At 36.8% G+C, this 18,115-nt stretch overlaps 3 protein-coding genes and 1 non-coding gene across 5 annotated transcripts in view; 2 read left to right on the forward strand and 2 right to left on the reverse strand.

The window, feature by feature from the left end:
• The first annotated feature begins 6 nt into the window (after window positions 1-6).
• LOC134746452 (transmembrane inner ear expressed protein) lies at window positions 7-7,304 on the forward strand. 2 transcript variants are annotated; one of them, XM_063680840.1, is made up of 4 exons: window positions 7-879; window positions 1,956-2,125; window positions 2,728-2,817; window positions 3,022-7,304. In XM_063680840.1, exons 1-4 carry the CDS (start codon window positions 756-758, stop codon window positions 3,094-3,096), a joined length of 459 nt encoding a protein of 152 aa, XP_063536910.1. In that variant the 5' UTR covers window positions 7-755; the 3' UTR covers window positions 3,097-7,304. The 2 variants fall into 2 exon arrangements, with proteins under 2 accessions (XP_063536910.1, XP_063536909.1); XM_063680839.1 differs by having other exon boundaries at window positions 1,956-2,108.
• Window positions 3,767-3,839, reverse strand: Trnat-agu (transfer RNA threonine (anticodon AGU)). The gene has a single exon. It is a non-coding gene; the product is annotated as a tRNA-Thr (tRNA).
• LOC134746451 (probable actin-related protein 2/3 complex subunit 2) lies at window positions 6,774-15,888 on the reverse strand. The gene is made up of 8 exons (XM_063680838.1): window positions 15,654-15,888; window positions 15,058-15,151; window positions 14,589-14,688; window positions 12,590-12,776; window positions 11,733-11,868; window positions 10,902-10,986; window positions 10,143-10,344; window positions 6,774-8,685 (listed from the first exon to the last, which is right to left on the reverse strand). The coding sequence occupies exons 1-8, from the start codon at window positions 15,725-15,727 to the stop codon at window positions 8,658-8,660; spliced, it is 906 nt and encodes a 301-aa protein (XP_063536908.1). The 5' UTR covers window positions 15,728-15,888; the 3' UTR covers window positions 6,774-8,657.
• A 364-nt stretch (window positions 15,889-16,252) lies between these two features.
• The window catches only part of LOC134746518 (serine/threonine-protein kinase mTOR-like), an 83,707-nt gene continuing 81,844 nt past the window's right edge, over window positions 16,253-18,115 (forward strand). Inside the window, exons 1-2 of the mRNA XM_063680932.1 lie at window positions 16,253-16,633; window positions 17,311-18,108. Of these exons, the coding sequence (XP_063537002.1) occupies window positions 16,414-16,633; window positions 17,311-18,108 (1,018 nt within the window). The 5' untranslated portion in view covers window positions 16,253-16,413. The remainder of the gene's footprint in view (window positions 16,634-17,310; window positions 18,109-18,115) is intronic.

Consider the following 18,115-nt stretch of genomic DNA (forward strand, 5'->3'; position numbering starts at 1 on the left):
AACAGTCGTTAAACGAAAGAGAAACAAAATCGAATAGTTGCCAGTAAAAAAAATATCAGCAGTCCAATACGAATTTCATTCATAAATTCCAATTAGGGCATTTCACGTTTTATCAATCTTGGCTACTATTTTCTAATTCAACTTTTGTGTATTGTTAATATAAATTAATTTGATTATATGAACTGTTTAATTACATCTGATTAACTATCATAAAAAAGCAAAATAAATGTTCATACGTTTATATCAAAATAGGCTTAATTTTTTATGATAATACATTTATTTAAAACTTTAATCTTTTATATTTAATGTATATTCGTAGAAACGAGTAATTATTTAAATCACAATTTTGCAGGTTATCTTTAATTTTGTAACGATGTTATACACTTCAGCTCTAGCAACACTAATTCCTAATTCACCTTTATAGTTAGCGGGAAATTTGAAATAGTTCAACGGGAATCACGCCCTAACTCAAAGACATTACCGCGTTTTTATGTTTAATAAAAACAAATGCACAAGGGGCACCGACGAGCATTAATGAACCAGTTATTTGAACAAACGTCACACGGAATCTATGTGTTAAGTCAAAACTAATTTACGGGAGTGCCGGGGGTTGATAGCGTAATACAAGGTGTGGCAAACCACTCCTAGGAATAGAGACAATTAGTTTTTATTCCGAGTGAACCGTTTAGCGGACGCGTCGTATTCACAAACGTTTTTATTGTATATATTTGTTGATAAAGTATATTATAACCACAATGGAGATTGGAGAGAAGATCTTCGCGGGTATGGAGGAACCGCAATGGCTGGAGCAGAAAGTTATGGGGGAACTAAAGCTTTGGCACATCATGTTCATTTGTTTAGGCGTGGTAACAGTTATGAGTACGTATATGGTTTAATTAATTAAATTTTTGACACATTCATGTGCGGATTATTTGAAAGAGATCTGTCGTATATAGTTAAATTACTTACCTACTAATTGCTTTTCAAGTACCTTATGTTAAATGTCAGCAAAACTATTGTAGATATTTGATTAATTTTAATTATAAATCATGGTAGGTAACCAGACATTCATTTCTTCTATATTTAGATTGAATGTTACCCATAACTAAAAACTCTAAGCAAACTTTATCTTTTTATAATGCATAGTGAGATACGAGCTTAAATTGTGTAATTGTACTTATCACCTCACCTGCGACTAGTAGGTGCAGGGGATCTCAAATTTTTTTTCAAGTAGTGCCTCTTCGGCCAATACTTAATATTTACTTATATTCAGCTAATTGGCACCTAAATAAGTATAGGATGATTAATTGATTAGTCATGGACGAATAAAAAAAAGACTGACAATGTCTACTCCAAAATCTTGTTCCTCCAATATTCAGGTTATTGTCAGATGGCGTCACTAACGCAACAGGCCTCATTTACATAAAAATAAAAGACCCCTTGTTAATGAACTCAACTTCCGTTCAATAGATGGCGCTGAATATTGGTTTTGCCCTGGTTTTTTTTATTTTTCTTATATTTATACAAATAAATAGCCATAGAACTCCACCTAAATGAAGATATTTCAGTCAACCGTAGTTGGGAGCTTTTGAACTATAGTTGGGTGATTTTAGGAAACGCGATTTTGTATCAGACAATGACAGCCTTCTTGTTTTATTGGTCCACGGTTTGGCTGTTAACAATATAGTAATAATATTATTGTATCCAGTGCCGGCCCGAGTCCTTGATCAGGGTAGAGCGAAATTGGGTTTTGGCGCCCTTCGTTGAAGCTTTTTACCCAAAAGCAAAACGAACCGTATTTTGGGCCCGCGTCACACTCGCGTCTTTTAAAACTCTTTTTTTTTCTCATTTGCCATTTTGGCGCCCCCCTTGCCATCCGGCGCCTAGAGCGGCCGCTCCACTCGCTCTACCCTAATAGATCCGGCCCCGATTGTATCATTTGACTCATTCGTCAGTCGTGATGGTGTGTTGTTGCTTCCGGTTCCGGATTCCCCGCACGAAGCAGCAGATAGAGGCGGACTACCAGCGGCGGAAAATAACCGCCAAGTTCCGGCACCAGCTAGAGACTATACACGACAACAAGATGGACGCCATGTCGCTCACTGACGGTATTTTTCTCCTACTAGTAAGTAGTAGCTCTGTGAACTTTACGAGGCTGAACGGATTTTGGCGGGCATGCAGATACTTATTTTATCAATGAAATGTTTACTATTCATGTCGCTGGGTCGTCTGAAACTTAAACTGAATATAATTTAACTTAACCTATTCTTAATCAAGTTTGTGCTTACCGATGACCTATGAGTACTTACAATGCAAACCCTTCCGCTGTATTGGTACTTAGTATACTTTGATGTTGCCGATGTTGGACAACTAACTACACTAACTTTTATTAGTTTACCTACATTTAATTAGTGCTATAGGTACTAGGGTATCTATAGCACGAATTATCTCAAATGATTTTTTCGCCCAAACCCTAAAATGTTAAACAAAAGGCATTGTTTCTTTTGTGCGCCGCGGTGGCTACCTCATTTCAGTCATTTCTCATCAGTGAAAACATCCAATACCTACGTGTCCCACGTCACACGGAAAATTATCTGGACAAACATTGCAATTATTCTGACTGAGAAAGCAGACGGCTAATGTTATCTCATCACCACTATCTTTATTGGCTCTCGAATCTAGATAAGTTAGAATAAATGAAGTTACCTTGCATTGTCTGATTGTCAGCGTTGGAGTTGCTTCACGAGAAGACGGAGAAATCTAAACCTATGGATAACAACGGGTCACAGCAGAGCTCGGTCGTTTCGCCGCAGCAAAGTAAGTCTCATTCGTTCATTATTAAGGTTGAAGTCTATATTTAATACCTTGACTGTACCTAGATATACATTATTTGTATTTCGCCCAAACTGGCTAAACTGTTTTTTCAAGCCAGGCAATTTTTGGTATGGTAGGCAATGTTGAATAAGTTTTCAGTACTTACAGCACTAGTGCAACCACCGTTTACTACCCTTGTACGCACAGGTTCGCTGGACGCGGCGTTCCCCGAGGGGCAGCCGCAGAAGCCCGAGCCGCAGGTGGCGGGGCTCAGCTTCGTGAAGTTCGCCTCCAAGGTCAGCCACCTCGCCAAGCTGGCCGGCACCGGCAGCGGCAGGACGCCCCCGCCGCCCGCGCCAAACAAGATGGACTTTTAAATCGACTTATACTGTACAACTTGCATAATATTGCAAGTTGTACATATGTTGTAAAAAAACAAAAAGCATTTATTTCGTTAAATATTACAACATAACACTCATGGTTGGGTGTATTCTCAGTGTAGAAATTAAAAAGTGGCAATATTGTAGTGTCGTCCCGTTTTCTTAGATTGCTTTGAAAGCGACGACACTACAGTATTGCCACTCTTTAATTTTTACACTTTCTTGTCGGACTTGTATATAGGGCCATACTAGAAGCCGTAGGACCCAGCCAAGATGAAAATCGCACTTCGACAAACGCCAAACGAAAACAAATAATGTATCGGGATGATAGATGCTACGCAAAATAATGTATCGGGATTAGGGATGACAGATGCTACGCAAAATCACGGGACTTTTTCCATAAATTACTTAAGTTTCTATTGGCGTTTTCTATTACCGCTTGTAATCTTGGTTATCCCCCTTATCGTACCATGGCAAACAGGCATGTTTGCCAGATGTGGACACACCTTATCTTATATTTCGAACTACATACCTAGTAAGCTTAGAAATAGATTAAAAGTGGAAAAATTCACTGTCTTGGGTGGGAATTGAACCCACGACCACTGGATCACTAGTACAGTGCTCTACCATCTGAGCCACCAAGACCGTACCCAATGCCACTTAATTGTGGTATTTCCTATAAAAAGGGACCTTATTGTCGATGGCGCTTACGCCATTATAAACGATGCTCCGATATAAATACAATGCCGCGCGACGCTGTGCGGCGTAAGCGCCATCGACAATAAGGTCCCTTTTCATAGAAAATGCCCCAATTGATTTCTAAGCTTAATAGCATCGTTCGCAGATGTTTCTGCTTGATACAAAATTAATTTACATACCTAGTTACATTACATACATACAGTTTTTGAAAAACATGTCATTTGGCATACACATAATCTCATACAAGTGTGATGAATATCATTGTCGGATACGACAAGGGGCCCATTTCTAGAACGGTATTAGTCTAATATTATTAGTGTGTTGCCATGGTAACCCAAACGATTTGACAGTTCGTGGACTAATAATATTAGTCGAATGCGGTTCGAGAAATGGGTCCAAGGAGGACTATATCTACATAATAGTATTATGTAATGTTGCCGTATTAGTAAACATTCATTGTAGCATACTGACAAGTCTGTTTACAAACACAGAATGCATAGTTGTATAATGTATAAAATATACAATACTAGTTGTAGTCGTTGTAAAATGTAATGTTGCTACTCTTGAAGAAAAACAATAGTAGATTGTTAACCAAGGGATGAAAGGCACTCATTGCTGCCGAGGTATTTTGGCGCTCGAACGCAGTGAGAGCGCCAATAGTCCGAGGCTGAAATGATGCCTTTCACCCGAGTTAAACACTCTACTTTTCATTTCGAATACGAGAAAAGTAAAATGAATGTGTTTTTTAAACATGACTAAGTATACATTTTTATAGTATTTCTTGAGGGTACTTTCAATTAACAATTTAGGCAAAAGTATCGTTATTTATGGAACGGAGAGTCAAATATCATAATGGAAATTGTATAAAAAATCAATTTAAATTCAAATTTCAATTGCTTATCGTAAAAAAAGTAAAAAAATCGTACTTCGAACGTAAAATGCTCTAGTGCAGACACGTATCATTTTCTGCACACCTTTTAGAACAACAATGACCCTCTTTCAGAGCGTGAGAAATGAAAACATACATACCTATTTTTATATTTCCATTGTTTTACTATATACCTCTTGTACTGATCAAGGATGTAAGAAATTAGAAAAAATAACAATTATTCTGTATTCTAAACTTAACGGGATATTCACTTGTAAATACTAAAACCCGGCCAAGTGTGAGTCGGACTCGCGTTCCAAGGGTTCCGTATATTACACAATTTAAACAATGTGTTTTTTATGTGAAACGTGAGTAGTGTCATTCAAAAACCCGTAGGGGTCGGATCAAAAACTAAGTAATTAAGTCCGACTCACGCTTGACTGCAATTTCTAATAGGTTTTCCTGTAATCTATAGGTAAAGATCTATTTTGTGTATTTTTTTCAAAATTTTAGATCCAGTAGTTTCGGAGATAAAGGGGGGGGGGATGGTCATTTTTTTGCCTATTTTCTTGAATAACTTCTAAATGTATATCCTAAAATTATAAAAAAATTTTGAGATTCTCACAATGAGCTCTTTCATTTGATATATAACACGATATAGTTTGAAAAACTTTATTTTTTAATTTTCTCATTTACCCCCCAAAAGTGGCCCCCATGTTTAAAATTCGTTTGTTTACGTTACATGTCCGTCTTTGGGTAATAAACTTACATATGTATACCAAATTTAAACTTAATTGGTCCAGTAGTTTCGAAGAAAATAGGCTGTGACAGACGGACAGACAGACAGACGCACGAGTGATCCTATAAGGGTTCCGTTTTTTCCTTTTGAGGTACGGAACCCTAAAAAACCAAAATTTACTATTCTATTCCCGAAAGTTAAGAACACAGGAGCCATTAGGCTAATTTAACTTATTTAGTTTACTAGAATAATTTCTGGTAGTGCCTTATGCCGGGAAAATCCGCTCCCTACCCCCCAAAAGTGGCCCCCATGTTTAAAATTCGTTTGTTTACGTTACATGTCCGTCTTTGGGTAATAAACTTACATATGTATACCAAATTTAAACTTAATTGGTCCAGTAGTTTCGAAGAAAATAGGCTGTCACAGACGGACAGACAGACAGACGCACGAGTGATCCTATAAGGGTTCCGTTTTTTCCTTTTGAGGTACGGAACCCTAAAAAACCAAAATTTACTATTCTATTCCCGAAAGTTAAGAACACAGGACTCACAGGAGCCATTAGGCTAATTTAACTTATTTAGTTTACTAGAATAATTTCTGGTAGTGCCTTATGCCGGGAAAATCCGCCCCCTGCCTAGTTTTGGAATTTTTAATTTAATGGACATTTTCTCATCTTATCGGACACTGAAGACACGTTAAGTTAGAACCTAAATCTCTGTATTAACCACATGTATTACGATTTTATAAAGACATGTAGTAGATATTATTTATAATATAATAAATAAGTTAATCGTTTGGAATAGATATACCGTACGTCAAAGAGGATATAATAGGATAAAGCGGTACTGTCATAGTAAATTTTGTAGCCACAGTAAATTCACTGCCATCTATCGACACACGATTGAAACTAAAAATAAAAATATCAAAAAATGTATTTTTATGTATGTATAAATGATTTTTTTTATTTGCAATATTTGCATTATAATAAATTTTTGTATTATTGTCACCCATGTTCTTTCACTGATATGCTTTAAAATTGTTAAATAACAAACGAAACCGTCAACGCCATCTATACGAGAGTAGGCCAAAGATAATGGCGCCATCTGATCGAGAATAAAATTTTCTTAATTTTCGAGGCACGTTTTTTCCTTAGACTGTATCCATCTATTACGGAGTTATATCTATCTTTGCCGTACGTTAACCAGCTATATCACAACCATATAAATTGTGTGACAGTGCACCTGGAAACGGTAGAAATGAAAACAACAAATAATTGCAGTAAGATGTTTTCTTTAATCTAGAAAATAAAAATACAGTATAAACGGATTTTAAATCACAAGAATAATTACATATTCACAAATAACTTCCATAATCTGCAGTTTACATAATCTGGCGCTTCAACTGACAGAAAAAACAATCATCAAATTGTAAGCTATAACTTTAAAGCAACATTTAACTTACATTTTATATTACATAAATAATACATCTTGCAAAAAAATTACATAAAATTCAAGTTAGCTAATTTTTTTAGTTAAATTGTGTCTACACGCTTTATGTATTACATTCCATTCATACTCGACTACTTGCCACATCTTTTATAATCTGTCAACAGTTAATATTTTGTCGCGTTATCAACTCATGCAATTTAATTATGACTTAGCGATTTACATTATTTCATCCAAACGAACCATTAATGATACTCGTAGTCTAAATAACTCTCAGTCCATGACTCAATCGATATTTTGCCACAATCTCACCTAAAATTACGTAGTTAATCTCGCCTACTCTTTGCACTCCTTTAAAATAAATTTTAATGCAAATCTGAATATCTTCGCTATTATACATATAAATTATTGCAATATGACTCTTATGAGTGTAAAGAAGACAAGTAGAAAATTCAGATTTGCAAGTAAGAGTGCCACTTCACTAGATCCCAACAACATTGCCTTTCAAAATGAATTCGCGTCAGAAATTAGGGCTAAATATAGTGGTGTGAAATGTTCACTATTCCTATAGAGCTCCTTGGTGTTCGATTTGAGCAAATACTTGGTGCGGAAGTGGTCTACACATTACGTGCCATTTTCTATTTCTCATGAACTATGACACTAAATTCGAAGAATTCTTATAAATTTTAATACATTATTTTTATATATAAATCATTTTAGATAATAAATGTATCTTGTTCTTTAATGCAATATGGAATTGAAGTTTTCTGAGTTGGAATTGCATATAAACGGGATACAGAGTATCGCATCTAACCTAGCGATCTATCGAGCCGGCGCGAGCGGACGTCAATAAGGCCTGTACACCCACCCAGCCTCTGCCTCGGTCATTGGAAGATTCTATTGAGAAATACTATACACTTTCACTTAGATTATAATTGAATCGGGCCTACCTAACAACGTAAGAGAGTAACTTTATTTAAATAATTATTGTTCGTATATTGCATAGATAGCGTTATCAAACTAGACGGTGTAATTACAAAATTAATAGTGAGTAATTCGTACGAGTTTGTGCATGTTACCTGTCCGGAGATATACTTTCAAGTCTGTCATCCGAAACAATAATAGGCTAGGTTTATATTACATTATACTCTACTCGAGGATTGGTAATCGGGTTACAAATACAACAAAATTACGTCAAGCTACGAGAAGGATTGCGGGCCCGGCCGGGGGGCCCCATAAATAGAACTCTCATATAATAAAGCATAATTTTGTTATCAACAAGTACTACAGCAACATTCTTTATTGACTTTACGCCAGGCATGAAGAGTTGACAATAAATATTTATAACAAACAATGTGCACATTTCATCATTTTGTTTTGTAAAGTTCGGCGACCGGTACAATATTGAGCATTGAGCATTTTAAAATATTTGGCATTCCTGTACTGTTTATAATGGGGTAATTCAAATTGAAAATATAGCTAGCAAATGTTGCAACATGTCGGGGCACGCGAACACTACAATACACAGGTATCGGAAACACATACTGAGTAAAGGAAATACGCACATTGCCGGAGTCCCGCCGGGTGCGGGTGCGGCGTGGAGCGTGGCGCGTGGGGCGTGGAGCGTGGGGCGGGGCGTGGAGCGCGGACGTGTAGAGCCGCTCTCGTAATAAATAAGGCTAGTGGTGGTTCCGTGCTCCCTCCGCCGGCACTCAGTCCCGCCGAACGAATGTTCTCCCCCTGGCATAAAACGTTACGATTATTCAATTTGTGGAACATGATTATTTGATTATGATATAGCGTAAAACACAATTGAAAAAAATGATCGGTTGTTTAATGGATATAACATTGCAGTAAGTAGTCCCACCAAAAACATACATGAAAATGTTTTTGGTGGGACTACTTACTGCAATGCTGCCAAGCCGAAACCATAAGGCTCGCACTGTCACGTGTCTGGAGGCATCTTTTACACAATCTGCTTTAACTGATTCCCCATACAAACTTCAACCCCCTTTTTTCCCCTAACGCTCTTTTCCACCCCCTTGCGGAGTGATTTTGGGGTTGAAAACTATTCTGTATTCTTCCCTATAACAAACACTATCTACATACCAAATTTCAACTACCTAAATCTATTTAGCGGTTATTAATTCGCCATACGAAATTCCACCCCCTTAGGGGCTAAAAATTTCAAGTTTTTGAATTTTTCTGTTGTTTGTGTACTAAGACTATTTCGCATACCAAATTTCAGCTTCCTAAGATTTTAGGAAGTACCCTAAAGGTTTTGATGATCATCAGTGAGTGAGTGACGAAATCGGGGTTTTTGATTAAAATTAATAAAGATATGAATAAAATCAAAAGTATAAGAGCTATGTAATTGAAATTTTTTATACTAAATAAGTCCACTAATGACATCATATCCCGAGAAATTTGTTTATCTGGTATAATCCAAACCCAAGTTATGAGGGTTCAAAAGAACAACGAAGCGCTTCGAGAAAAGGTGGTTAGTGCCCTAGCGCTTCGCTTTGCTCGTCTTGGCAGTGCCCCCAGATAGTAAATTACTGCCGAGGCAGGGACAAACCACATAAGTTTACCAATCACTCTTCAATAAAATAGAATTGTGTAAGAGAATCGGACGAATCTCAGATCTGAAGGTCAGTTAACGCTTGTTACAACCAGTACTAGCCTAAACCAACTAAAAAAAAAAAAAACCGGCCAAGTGCGAGTCGGACTCGCGCACTCCGTACCATTACGGAAAAAACAGGAGCCCCATTTAAATATTTATATTATTCTGTTTTTAGTATTTGTTGTTAAAGCGGCATCAGAAATACATCATCTGTGAAATTTTCAGCTGTCTAGCTATCACGGTTCATGAGATACAGCCTGGTGACAGACAGGACGGACAGACGGACAGCGAAGTCTTAGTAATATGGTCCCGTTTTTACCCTTTGGGTACCGAACCCTAAAAAATTTCCGAGAATTCCGCCAAAGAGGAAAGTGCTAGTTCACGAGCAGGAGTTGAGATCATCCGGTCCATGTATATGACTCACGTAATTTTAACTACTAAGGTTCCGTGAGACTACAACTTAAAATGTAATTACTATACACACGACGGGCACTCGCTACAGACGTTGCTCCTCGTCGATCGATTTTTCGACTTACGCGAGCAATCCGTTGAAAATAATGTCAATATAACTCACGTGATGGTCTTCCTCTCCTGGCGCTGCTGCTGCGGACGCGCACGGTTGAGCACCTTGAGCAGGTCGCCGGCCTTGGCGCGCATGCGCGAGTGCACGTACACCTTGCTGCACTTGATGTGGTAGTGCAGGTAGTCGCGGAACATGTGCAGCAGGTCGATCGTGTTGTCGCGCGCCTCCAAGCAAGTGTGCCGCGGGAACAGCACTGGGAAACGAATCACACTCAGTCAGACACTACCACTCATTTCTTTATTTTCTAGTACCCCGGCCACACACTCTACGAGTGGTACGGGAAGTATGGTGGCCGATGACGATGACGTGGCGACACTACGTCTCTGCCTACTTCCCATGCCACTTGTCGAGTATGTGGGGCTGTATTGGTATATCGAGAACCGGGAAAGAACTAGTACCGGGACCACAACCTACCGATTTTTCGACGGCTGGACCTGTTCAGTAAATTCTTTTTTCGGTTTTAAGGGGGCGTCAAAGTTGGTCCCCTCCTAGAGAAATCAAGGGAACTCTTCAAATATTATAGACACCTACAGTTATTTGGATATTTTTATAGTAACTTTAGGAACTGAACCGCTGTAAGACCATAAAATGGTTGCATGTGACATTATTTTCTGTCATTCGTGTTAGATTTTTTTCCATACTACGTCGGTGGCAAACAAGCATACGGCTCCCCTGATGGTAAGATTAAAAGTAGAGAGATACACAAAAATGACAATTCCCTGAAAGCTTTAAGCAAACTTGGTGACTTACCGAATGTAACATAACTGATATTTTCTCCTACTTTCGCTTCAGTATCCATGAGTTCTAGCGGTGGTTCCTTATGTGAAAATAAAACCTGAAAAAGAAAAATGCTATGAAGACACAACGCATAAATCAAGTGTCATACATACAATCACAATATCACTCAAATAAATACTACAAATAGACATTAAAGTAAACCGCGACCGTTTGTAAAGCTTATTCTACTGCAAATGATAATATTAAGATGGGCTTGTTTCTAAACCAGACAAAGCTTGAAGTTGGCAACTGGTGCTAATTAAACAGTTTGAAACTGTATGGTCATCAATTTGCTCTTTTAAAATTCGACGATTAATGATATTTCTTGAAAAATCGACAAAAACCGTCAAATATTAGCATTATTTGCGGTTTCAGACTGCATCTATTAGTTATTATAAAAATGATGTTATACACAATTACATTAACAACACAAGAGAACGTAGTGTTGATAAAATCATTATCCAAGAAGGAAATTGTTGAATATGTTTGCTTAGGGAAAAAGCATGCTCTATCCTCCTAACTAACACATATTTAATAAAACTATTGTCCCAGCAAGTTTTATTTTCAGGACTTGTTTATGACAATAGACATATCCCATTGGACCGCCATACATGACATAGCACAAGGCCTGCAAACTAAGTCTGGTCGGACTGTACTTGTGTTCATTCATTTTACTGGTGAGAACCTGAAATTGGCTTTTTTGTGTAAAACCTATTAGCAATATTAACAGCTGTTGGATCTCCGAATAATAATAAATAAATAAACTTTCTTTCTTCTGTCTGTCTGAATGTAAAACCTGCATACCTGCGGCGCCGTGTGGCTGGCCCGCCGGCCCTCCTTCAGCTCTTGCATGAACACCTTGCCGATCACCATGTCGTCCTCGTGACGGAACACCGTCGAGAACACCACCGTCACGCGGTCCTCTTGCGCTTCCACGTATCTGTGTCATCAAATTTACGTTTTTATTTAAAGAATCAGGCTCCTCTGGGGTGCTGGGTAACTAAAACCTACAGTCAACATTAAAACAACCCTACAAATCAATGTCTACCAACAATACATATTCGCTACAACATGGCATACAATGATAAAATTTAAAGTAGAAGTATACCTGTGTAAATTCGTATTTAATTTATTCATTAGATTATGTAATTACTATGACCAATACTAAAATGTCAATAATAATTCTTCACAGTTTGACTTTGCGGAAGTTGATGACTGGTTAATATGACTCATGTTTAGTTAAAGTTCATGATGTCCACACCCACACATTAGTATTTATTTATTATTGGATTCATTCCACAATTGTAAAATGAAGCCTCATACTTTAAGTTTTATTGGTCTTTTCTTAGTTGTCAATAGATGGTGTATGGTGTGTCCATCTTTTTTCTGACGACAGGTTGGCGTGTGGATTGTTACGTTTTATTATATTACACATAATCCATTAAATAATGTAATATCTTCAGCATATCAATATAAATAAAAAATTAAAAAATAAAATATAAATTAGTTTAAGTACCTCAAGCTGACCTCAAATAACTTATGCTAAAAAAAGGTAAACTGTACTAAAGTTAGCCTCCAGACAGTCCGGTCAAGTCTTTTTTTGGTAAAGTACGACGTCTTCTTTGGCCTTCAAAGCATTATTCCTTGAACTCCATACTCACAGCGTCTCATCCTGTCGGTAGTTGATGACGGCGCGCTTCTGTGCGACATCCCCGTCTTCTTGGAGGCGGAAGTAGCGCTCGAACACGGACGCGAAGCAGTTGCGCTTCAGCAGCCCAACCTTCCGGACCGTCTCTTCCCAGTCGTCGGGGATCGCCTCCAGGTCCAGTAGGACGGACACATTGTAACCTGGACAAATAAAAGGATAACATAGTTTTAATTTAAGGAATAGAAAAAAAAAGTTTATAACATACAATAATCTCTAATTATCATTGGCAAGGTGAGACATATTGCCAAATAAACTTGCCAAATTATTATTCTTACTATTACTTTTTTATAATCAGGTTGAATTTCCGGGCTCTGCCTCATGACCGTTATTCAGACTGATTTGGTCTAATATTTATGAATACAAAAAATAGTTACTTTCAAATTGATAAGTTACCTAGGATTTTATATGTGTTTTTTGTATTAACTCTAGATATTAATTAGGCAAAATACTTGTATATATTAAAAGAAAATATTCATTCATTTCTTGAATGCGGTACAATAAAGATGTAATAAAACAATTTTTGATCAGCACATCCTGCCTGAATAGGCATAGAAATAAATGATAATCAAAAAAACAAATTAAACCAAAATATTTTGAAAGCAACAAAGATATTTTTAATACGATAAATTAATGGTCTAACGGAAAACGACTCTAAATTTGAATAGGATAATAATTATTTTTCCTCCTGTGTAACTGTTCTATCCTCATTAGTCCCTGGCTATAAATATTCATATTAACATTTTGTAATTAAAGGTTTGAAATTGAAATACAGTAATCACATTACACAAACATGCAATTTAAGATGCAGAATTACTGTTTTCCAATCAACATCAAATGGAGTATCCATTCAAGTTGAGTGATATGACTAATAAAGGCAAGGCACATCTATCCAAGTATCCACTTATGGGAGTCTTTAAGATACTTGATAAATATTTTAAAGGCTGCCCACAGTTGACCTCACTTGTGACTGCAAAAAGTAACTATAAACATAGCATTGCAGGCATCTTATTTTATCCTTATTAGGCGTACAAAATGGTGTAATAAATAGTTGAATATCGTGATTATCTTGAACCAAGTATAAAATCGCACTGGATGGAGTGGCTTCTAATGCACAATGGGTTGGGTCTAACTAAAGTAGTGAGGATAAAGAGAAATAGTTCAATTTATATTAATACTGATTGAAATTTAGGCAATACATACATCTAAAGTTACATGAAGTAAACAAAGAATTCTCTGAGCAGTTCATTATTTATATTAGCTGTGGTATTGGGGTGGTAGTTGTGTGGTATATCTTCTTAGAGTAATTGCTTTTAGGTTGTAGGTAAAGTCATGAATACCTTGTGTCGACAACAAGTTTTGTATAATGCGATGATTTAATGTAAGCAAATTACAACAAAAAGTTTTGAAAGTGATAAGGTGAAGCCAAAACTTGCTGATTGTTAATCTTATCAATGTAATGTGTATAAGCAATAACAACATATATCTTATCATCAGAGCATTCACTCAATAAATATAAATTTGCTTTTTAACAATTTTACATGAGCATTATTCACCAATCATAAACAGGATGTAATGTTTCCAGGCATTTGTTTTAATTATATTACTTTTATTTCTACATCTACATAATTATTTGCATTTTCCTACCAAACTGTATAAGGAAAAAATTAAATATATATGGACTTATATGGTAATGAGTGGTCATAATGTTGAAACTAAGTCTTCCTTGAAGCATGAAGGAAACTGTAATTAGAACTGTGATAATGTTTCTGTGCCGCAAGTGTAAAAGGCATGCATTATGCATTCAACCGTCACTTTGTACCAAAATCATACTACACAAGCTAAAATATGTCTAAATGCCTCATTATAATGCTGAAATTTGCACATTACATATTTCATACATGCTTGCTAGTCAAATGGATGCATAGACTGTTTTTGCAAGTTCAATCTCATACCTGACTCCGGCTCAGTGAGGAGTGTTCCATAAACTCTTTTGAGAAGTTCATCTGCGCCATGCTCCTCTAATTGTTTGTAGAACTTCAGTGATATACTAACCTGCAAACATTAGGTACACATGTCAGTCTATTTTATTATTGCTAATTATGTAGTACTGAGTTATGGGCAAACTTCCTCATACATTTGTTATCAAAATGTATTGCAGACCAAAACTAATTAATATTGTGTTAAATAACAATTATTAAAAACTTCAATAGTAAAATTTTGATAAAATTCCAATGAGTAATATTAAATATTATAGTTATTTTGGTAATCCTATTTAATCATAAACTATGTGAAGATTCAATAAATAAGAACTTATTTATAGTAACTTAATTAGCTTTGCATTATTATCTGTAGAGTGATATAAAAGAAGAAATTATCATATTAACTATATTATTACTCATAACTATATTTTTTTTATCTTACCCTAACTTTGGTTTTGTCTCCATTAACATTGGATATATGAAAGAGGACTCCATCAAAATCTGCAACTGTCACATCTATGGATTCTGGCTTTAAGCTGGAAAAAGATAACATTCAATTAAAATAACACAATTGGTAGGCACATCCTGTGGGACAGATATCAATGTATAATTGAGGTGTGTCATGTAGGCTGCACACATCGCGCGCAATGTATTGTTTACTACGGGTTCAGTGGCATCCAAAACACTTGATGATCATATCCGCGCGCCGCGCGAGTAGGTAACGACAGAATGACTCATCCACGTAACGATAGGCGGTGGCGGAGCCGGTACTACAGCTTCTCACTGTTTCCACCAAAACTTACTGCTATCATCACCAACACTATTAAGGAGAGGCGGCCAACGTGGGCCCACCCCAAGAATTTGACACTTGACAAGTTCAACTTGCTCCCGAAAAGGGGTTATACTCAGCGGTCACCTCCCGGTTAGAAAGTTGACCTGAATCACAATACCTAACATACGAATGGTACGCACACGCAATAACACTGCACAAAAAACACACTACGATTGCAAAAACAGCAACTTTCTAAGCGTACTCACCGCGCCAGTGCATTTTTGTATTTTACTGTTAGCGTTTCTTCTATAATTCTATTATTGATCTCGAGTAAGATCATTATTTAACAATTTATAACCTACAGTTTTTTCATAAAATAAACGCTTATAGCACCTTCATTTAACAATTTATACGGAAATCTTGATCGACGACCACCCGTATATAGATAATCATTTATAAGACAGAAAAGGAAGCTATAAATGAATGAAATGAAATATCGGCCATGTAACCATAGATGCCCGTGTTTATTGCTCTACTAGTCTATGAACTGAAGTCTGAACTGACATCATCAACTATCGATAATCGTTGAAGTGAACTCGACAATCGGATAAAAGAAATCGTTTACTTTTAACGGTAACAACCGATACATCTGCATCCTTAACTAGACGTAAAAAAAAACTATAAGGAAAGCACACACTATCAAAATATTATTTATTTCAATATTTTTAGTTTCTATATGATAGTAAATAGCATAATTTTATTGCGTAACTAATACTTTTTTATTTAAACCTAAAATATTAAAAGCGATTGGTTAAGTTAGTTGTTTGCAATAATGTACACTTGGGTTTAACTCGTCTGTCAAATGTTACTGCCGAGTGCCGAAATATTTGCAGAATTTTCCAGGAGTTTATTTTTATTTTATGCTTCTCAAAAACAGTAAACTCGGTTTTGTGACTTTCTTATAAATCCATATCATGGATTAACGACGATGTGTGTGTAGTTACGTCGGTATTCTACACAAAAAATATGTCTAACCAAGTAGGCCCGTTCGTGGCTGGGCTCAAGTCCCGGATTGTGGATCTACAAATCAAGACAGCTCGTGAGCTGTACCACTATGCGAAGACGGAGCTTCGCGAGGTGCCCCAGGAGGAGCTCACGCATTTCCTGGACGAGTTCAACCACCAGATCTTTGAGATGGTATCCAGCAGCGACGTCCATGAGAAGAAGGGAGGGGTGCTCGCTATCGGTTCGTAGTTACGTTTGTTATTCTACGATTATCTTTGAATACGTTATCTCCCATTAACATTTTACATAAGTGCTCATTGGATTTAAAGTATTCAAAGTCACTTACAAATATTATCATGATAATAATTAAATCTATTTTTTTAAAACATTGGGAAGATTAACTGCCCTGGAACTTACCATTAGTTACAGTTCTTTAACTAGTGAAAACATGGACAAAGTTTTTGACACCTTGAAATTAAAACCATATACTCAAGGCTACAGTCCCTTAAAGCTGTGAAAAAGTCAAACTTCTAAGATAATGTAAAAAAAAAGATACGGCCGTTTATGTCCCAAAAAACGTAAATTTTAACACTCCCAAGGGAATCAAAATTAAAAGGGTACTTCCCGTTGACCTAGAACTTTTAAATTTGGCAAGTAATATCGTCATACACTTCAAATACAGGAAAAAATCTGAAAACTGTAAATTTGTACGGAACCCTCAGTGGGTGAGTCTGACTCGCACTTGTCTGTTTTTTTTTTAATTATGTGGGCCTGATCTGCCCGCAAGACTGCCAGTGTTTAAAGAGCACTGGGTTAATCCATATTTTGGAGTCAATTTGTAACTGGTTGAAAAATATTTGCTTGGATAAAATTTGGATGATAAATTTTAAAATTAACTATTATTGTTTTGTCTTTTAGTGTGTCTAATTGGAGGAGACTGTGACACTACTAAGACAAGGATTACCAGGTTTGCTAACTATCTCCGCAACCTGCTCCCATCTTCAGATGTGGGAGTGATGGAACTAGCAGCCAAGACTGTGGGAAGACTGGCTACTGTCTCAGGAGTAAAAAGAGCTGAGTATGTTGACTTTGAGGTAAAAAGAGCATTTGAATGGCTCTCAGAGGAAAGAAATGAAGGCAGGAGGCACTCTGCAGTCCTACTCCTGAAAGAAATGGCCATTGCAATGCCTACTTACTTCTACCAACAAGTCTCAGGATTCTTTGACCACATTCTTGTAGCTTTAAAAGACCCTAAACCACAAATTCGGGAGGCTGCGGCCAAAGCTTTGAGAGCAGGTTTAGTGGTTACAACTCAGAGAGAATCTGCTAAGCAATCTACAGCCAAGCCACAATGGTACATGCAGTGCTATGAAGAAGCTATGCTCTCTTTTGAAGAGATTCCAACCAAAGAAAAAGGTATCACCAAAGAAGATAGAGTTCATGGAGGCCTACTGATCCTGAATGAACTCCTGAGATGTTCTAATGCTGCGTGGGAAAAGAAATACACAGCACTTATGCAGAGTTTGGATACACGGAAGGATAACATCAAGTCTGATGACATAATTTTTTTGAGTGCAAAGCTGCACAGTCCATCTGTGAAGAGAGGGTATTTGTGTGATGGATTTAAGACTGAAAATGTTACATACCCAGTTTCTATATATGAATCTGCTGTATGCAGAGCCCTGTTAACTGAAAAATTTGAAAGAATATGCCATGGTAAGAT

The sequence above is a fragment of the Cydia strobilella genome, chromosome 13 (genome assembly GCF_947568885.1).
Source record: "Cydia strobilella chromosome 13, ilCydStro3.1, whole genome shotgun sequence".
NCBI lineage: Eukaryota > Metazoa > Arthropoda > Insecta > Lepidoptera > Tortricidae > Cydia > Cydia strobilella.

Excerpts from the sequence above, each read along its gene's own strand:
- LOC134746452 (XM_063680839.1), top strand. The coding sequence starts at position 756 with ATGGAGATTGGAGAGAAGATCTTCGCGGGTATGGAGGAACCGCAATGG. Across the intron at positions 880-1,955 it reads AGGCGTGGTAACAGTTATGA|TCGTGATGGTGTGTTGTTGC; the intron begins GTACGTATATGG and ends CTCATTCGTCAG. Across the intron at positions 2,109-2,727 it reads CGCCATGTCGCTCACTGACG|CGTTGGAGTTGCTTCACGAG; the intron begins GTATTTTTCTCC and ends TCTGATTGTCAG.
- LOC134746451 (XM_063680838.1), bottom strand. The coding sequence starts at position 15,727 with ATGATCTTACTCGAGATCAATAATAGAATTATAGAAGAAACGCTAACA. Across the intron at positions 10,987-11,732 it reads CCAGCCACACGGCGCCGCAG|GTTTTATTTTCACATAAGGA; the intron begins GTATGCAGGTTT and ends TTTCTTTTTCAG. Across the intron at positions 8,686-10,142 it reads CAGGAGAGGAAGACCATCAC|GGGGAGAACATTCGTTCGGC; the intron begins GTGAGTTATATT and ends GTTTTATGCCAG.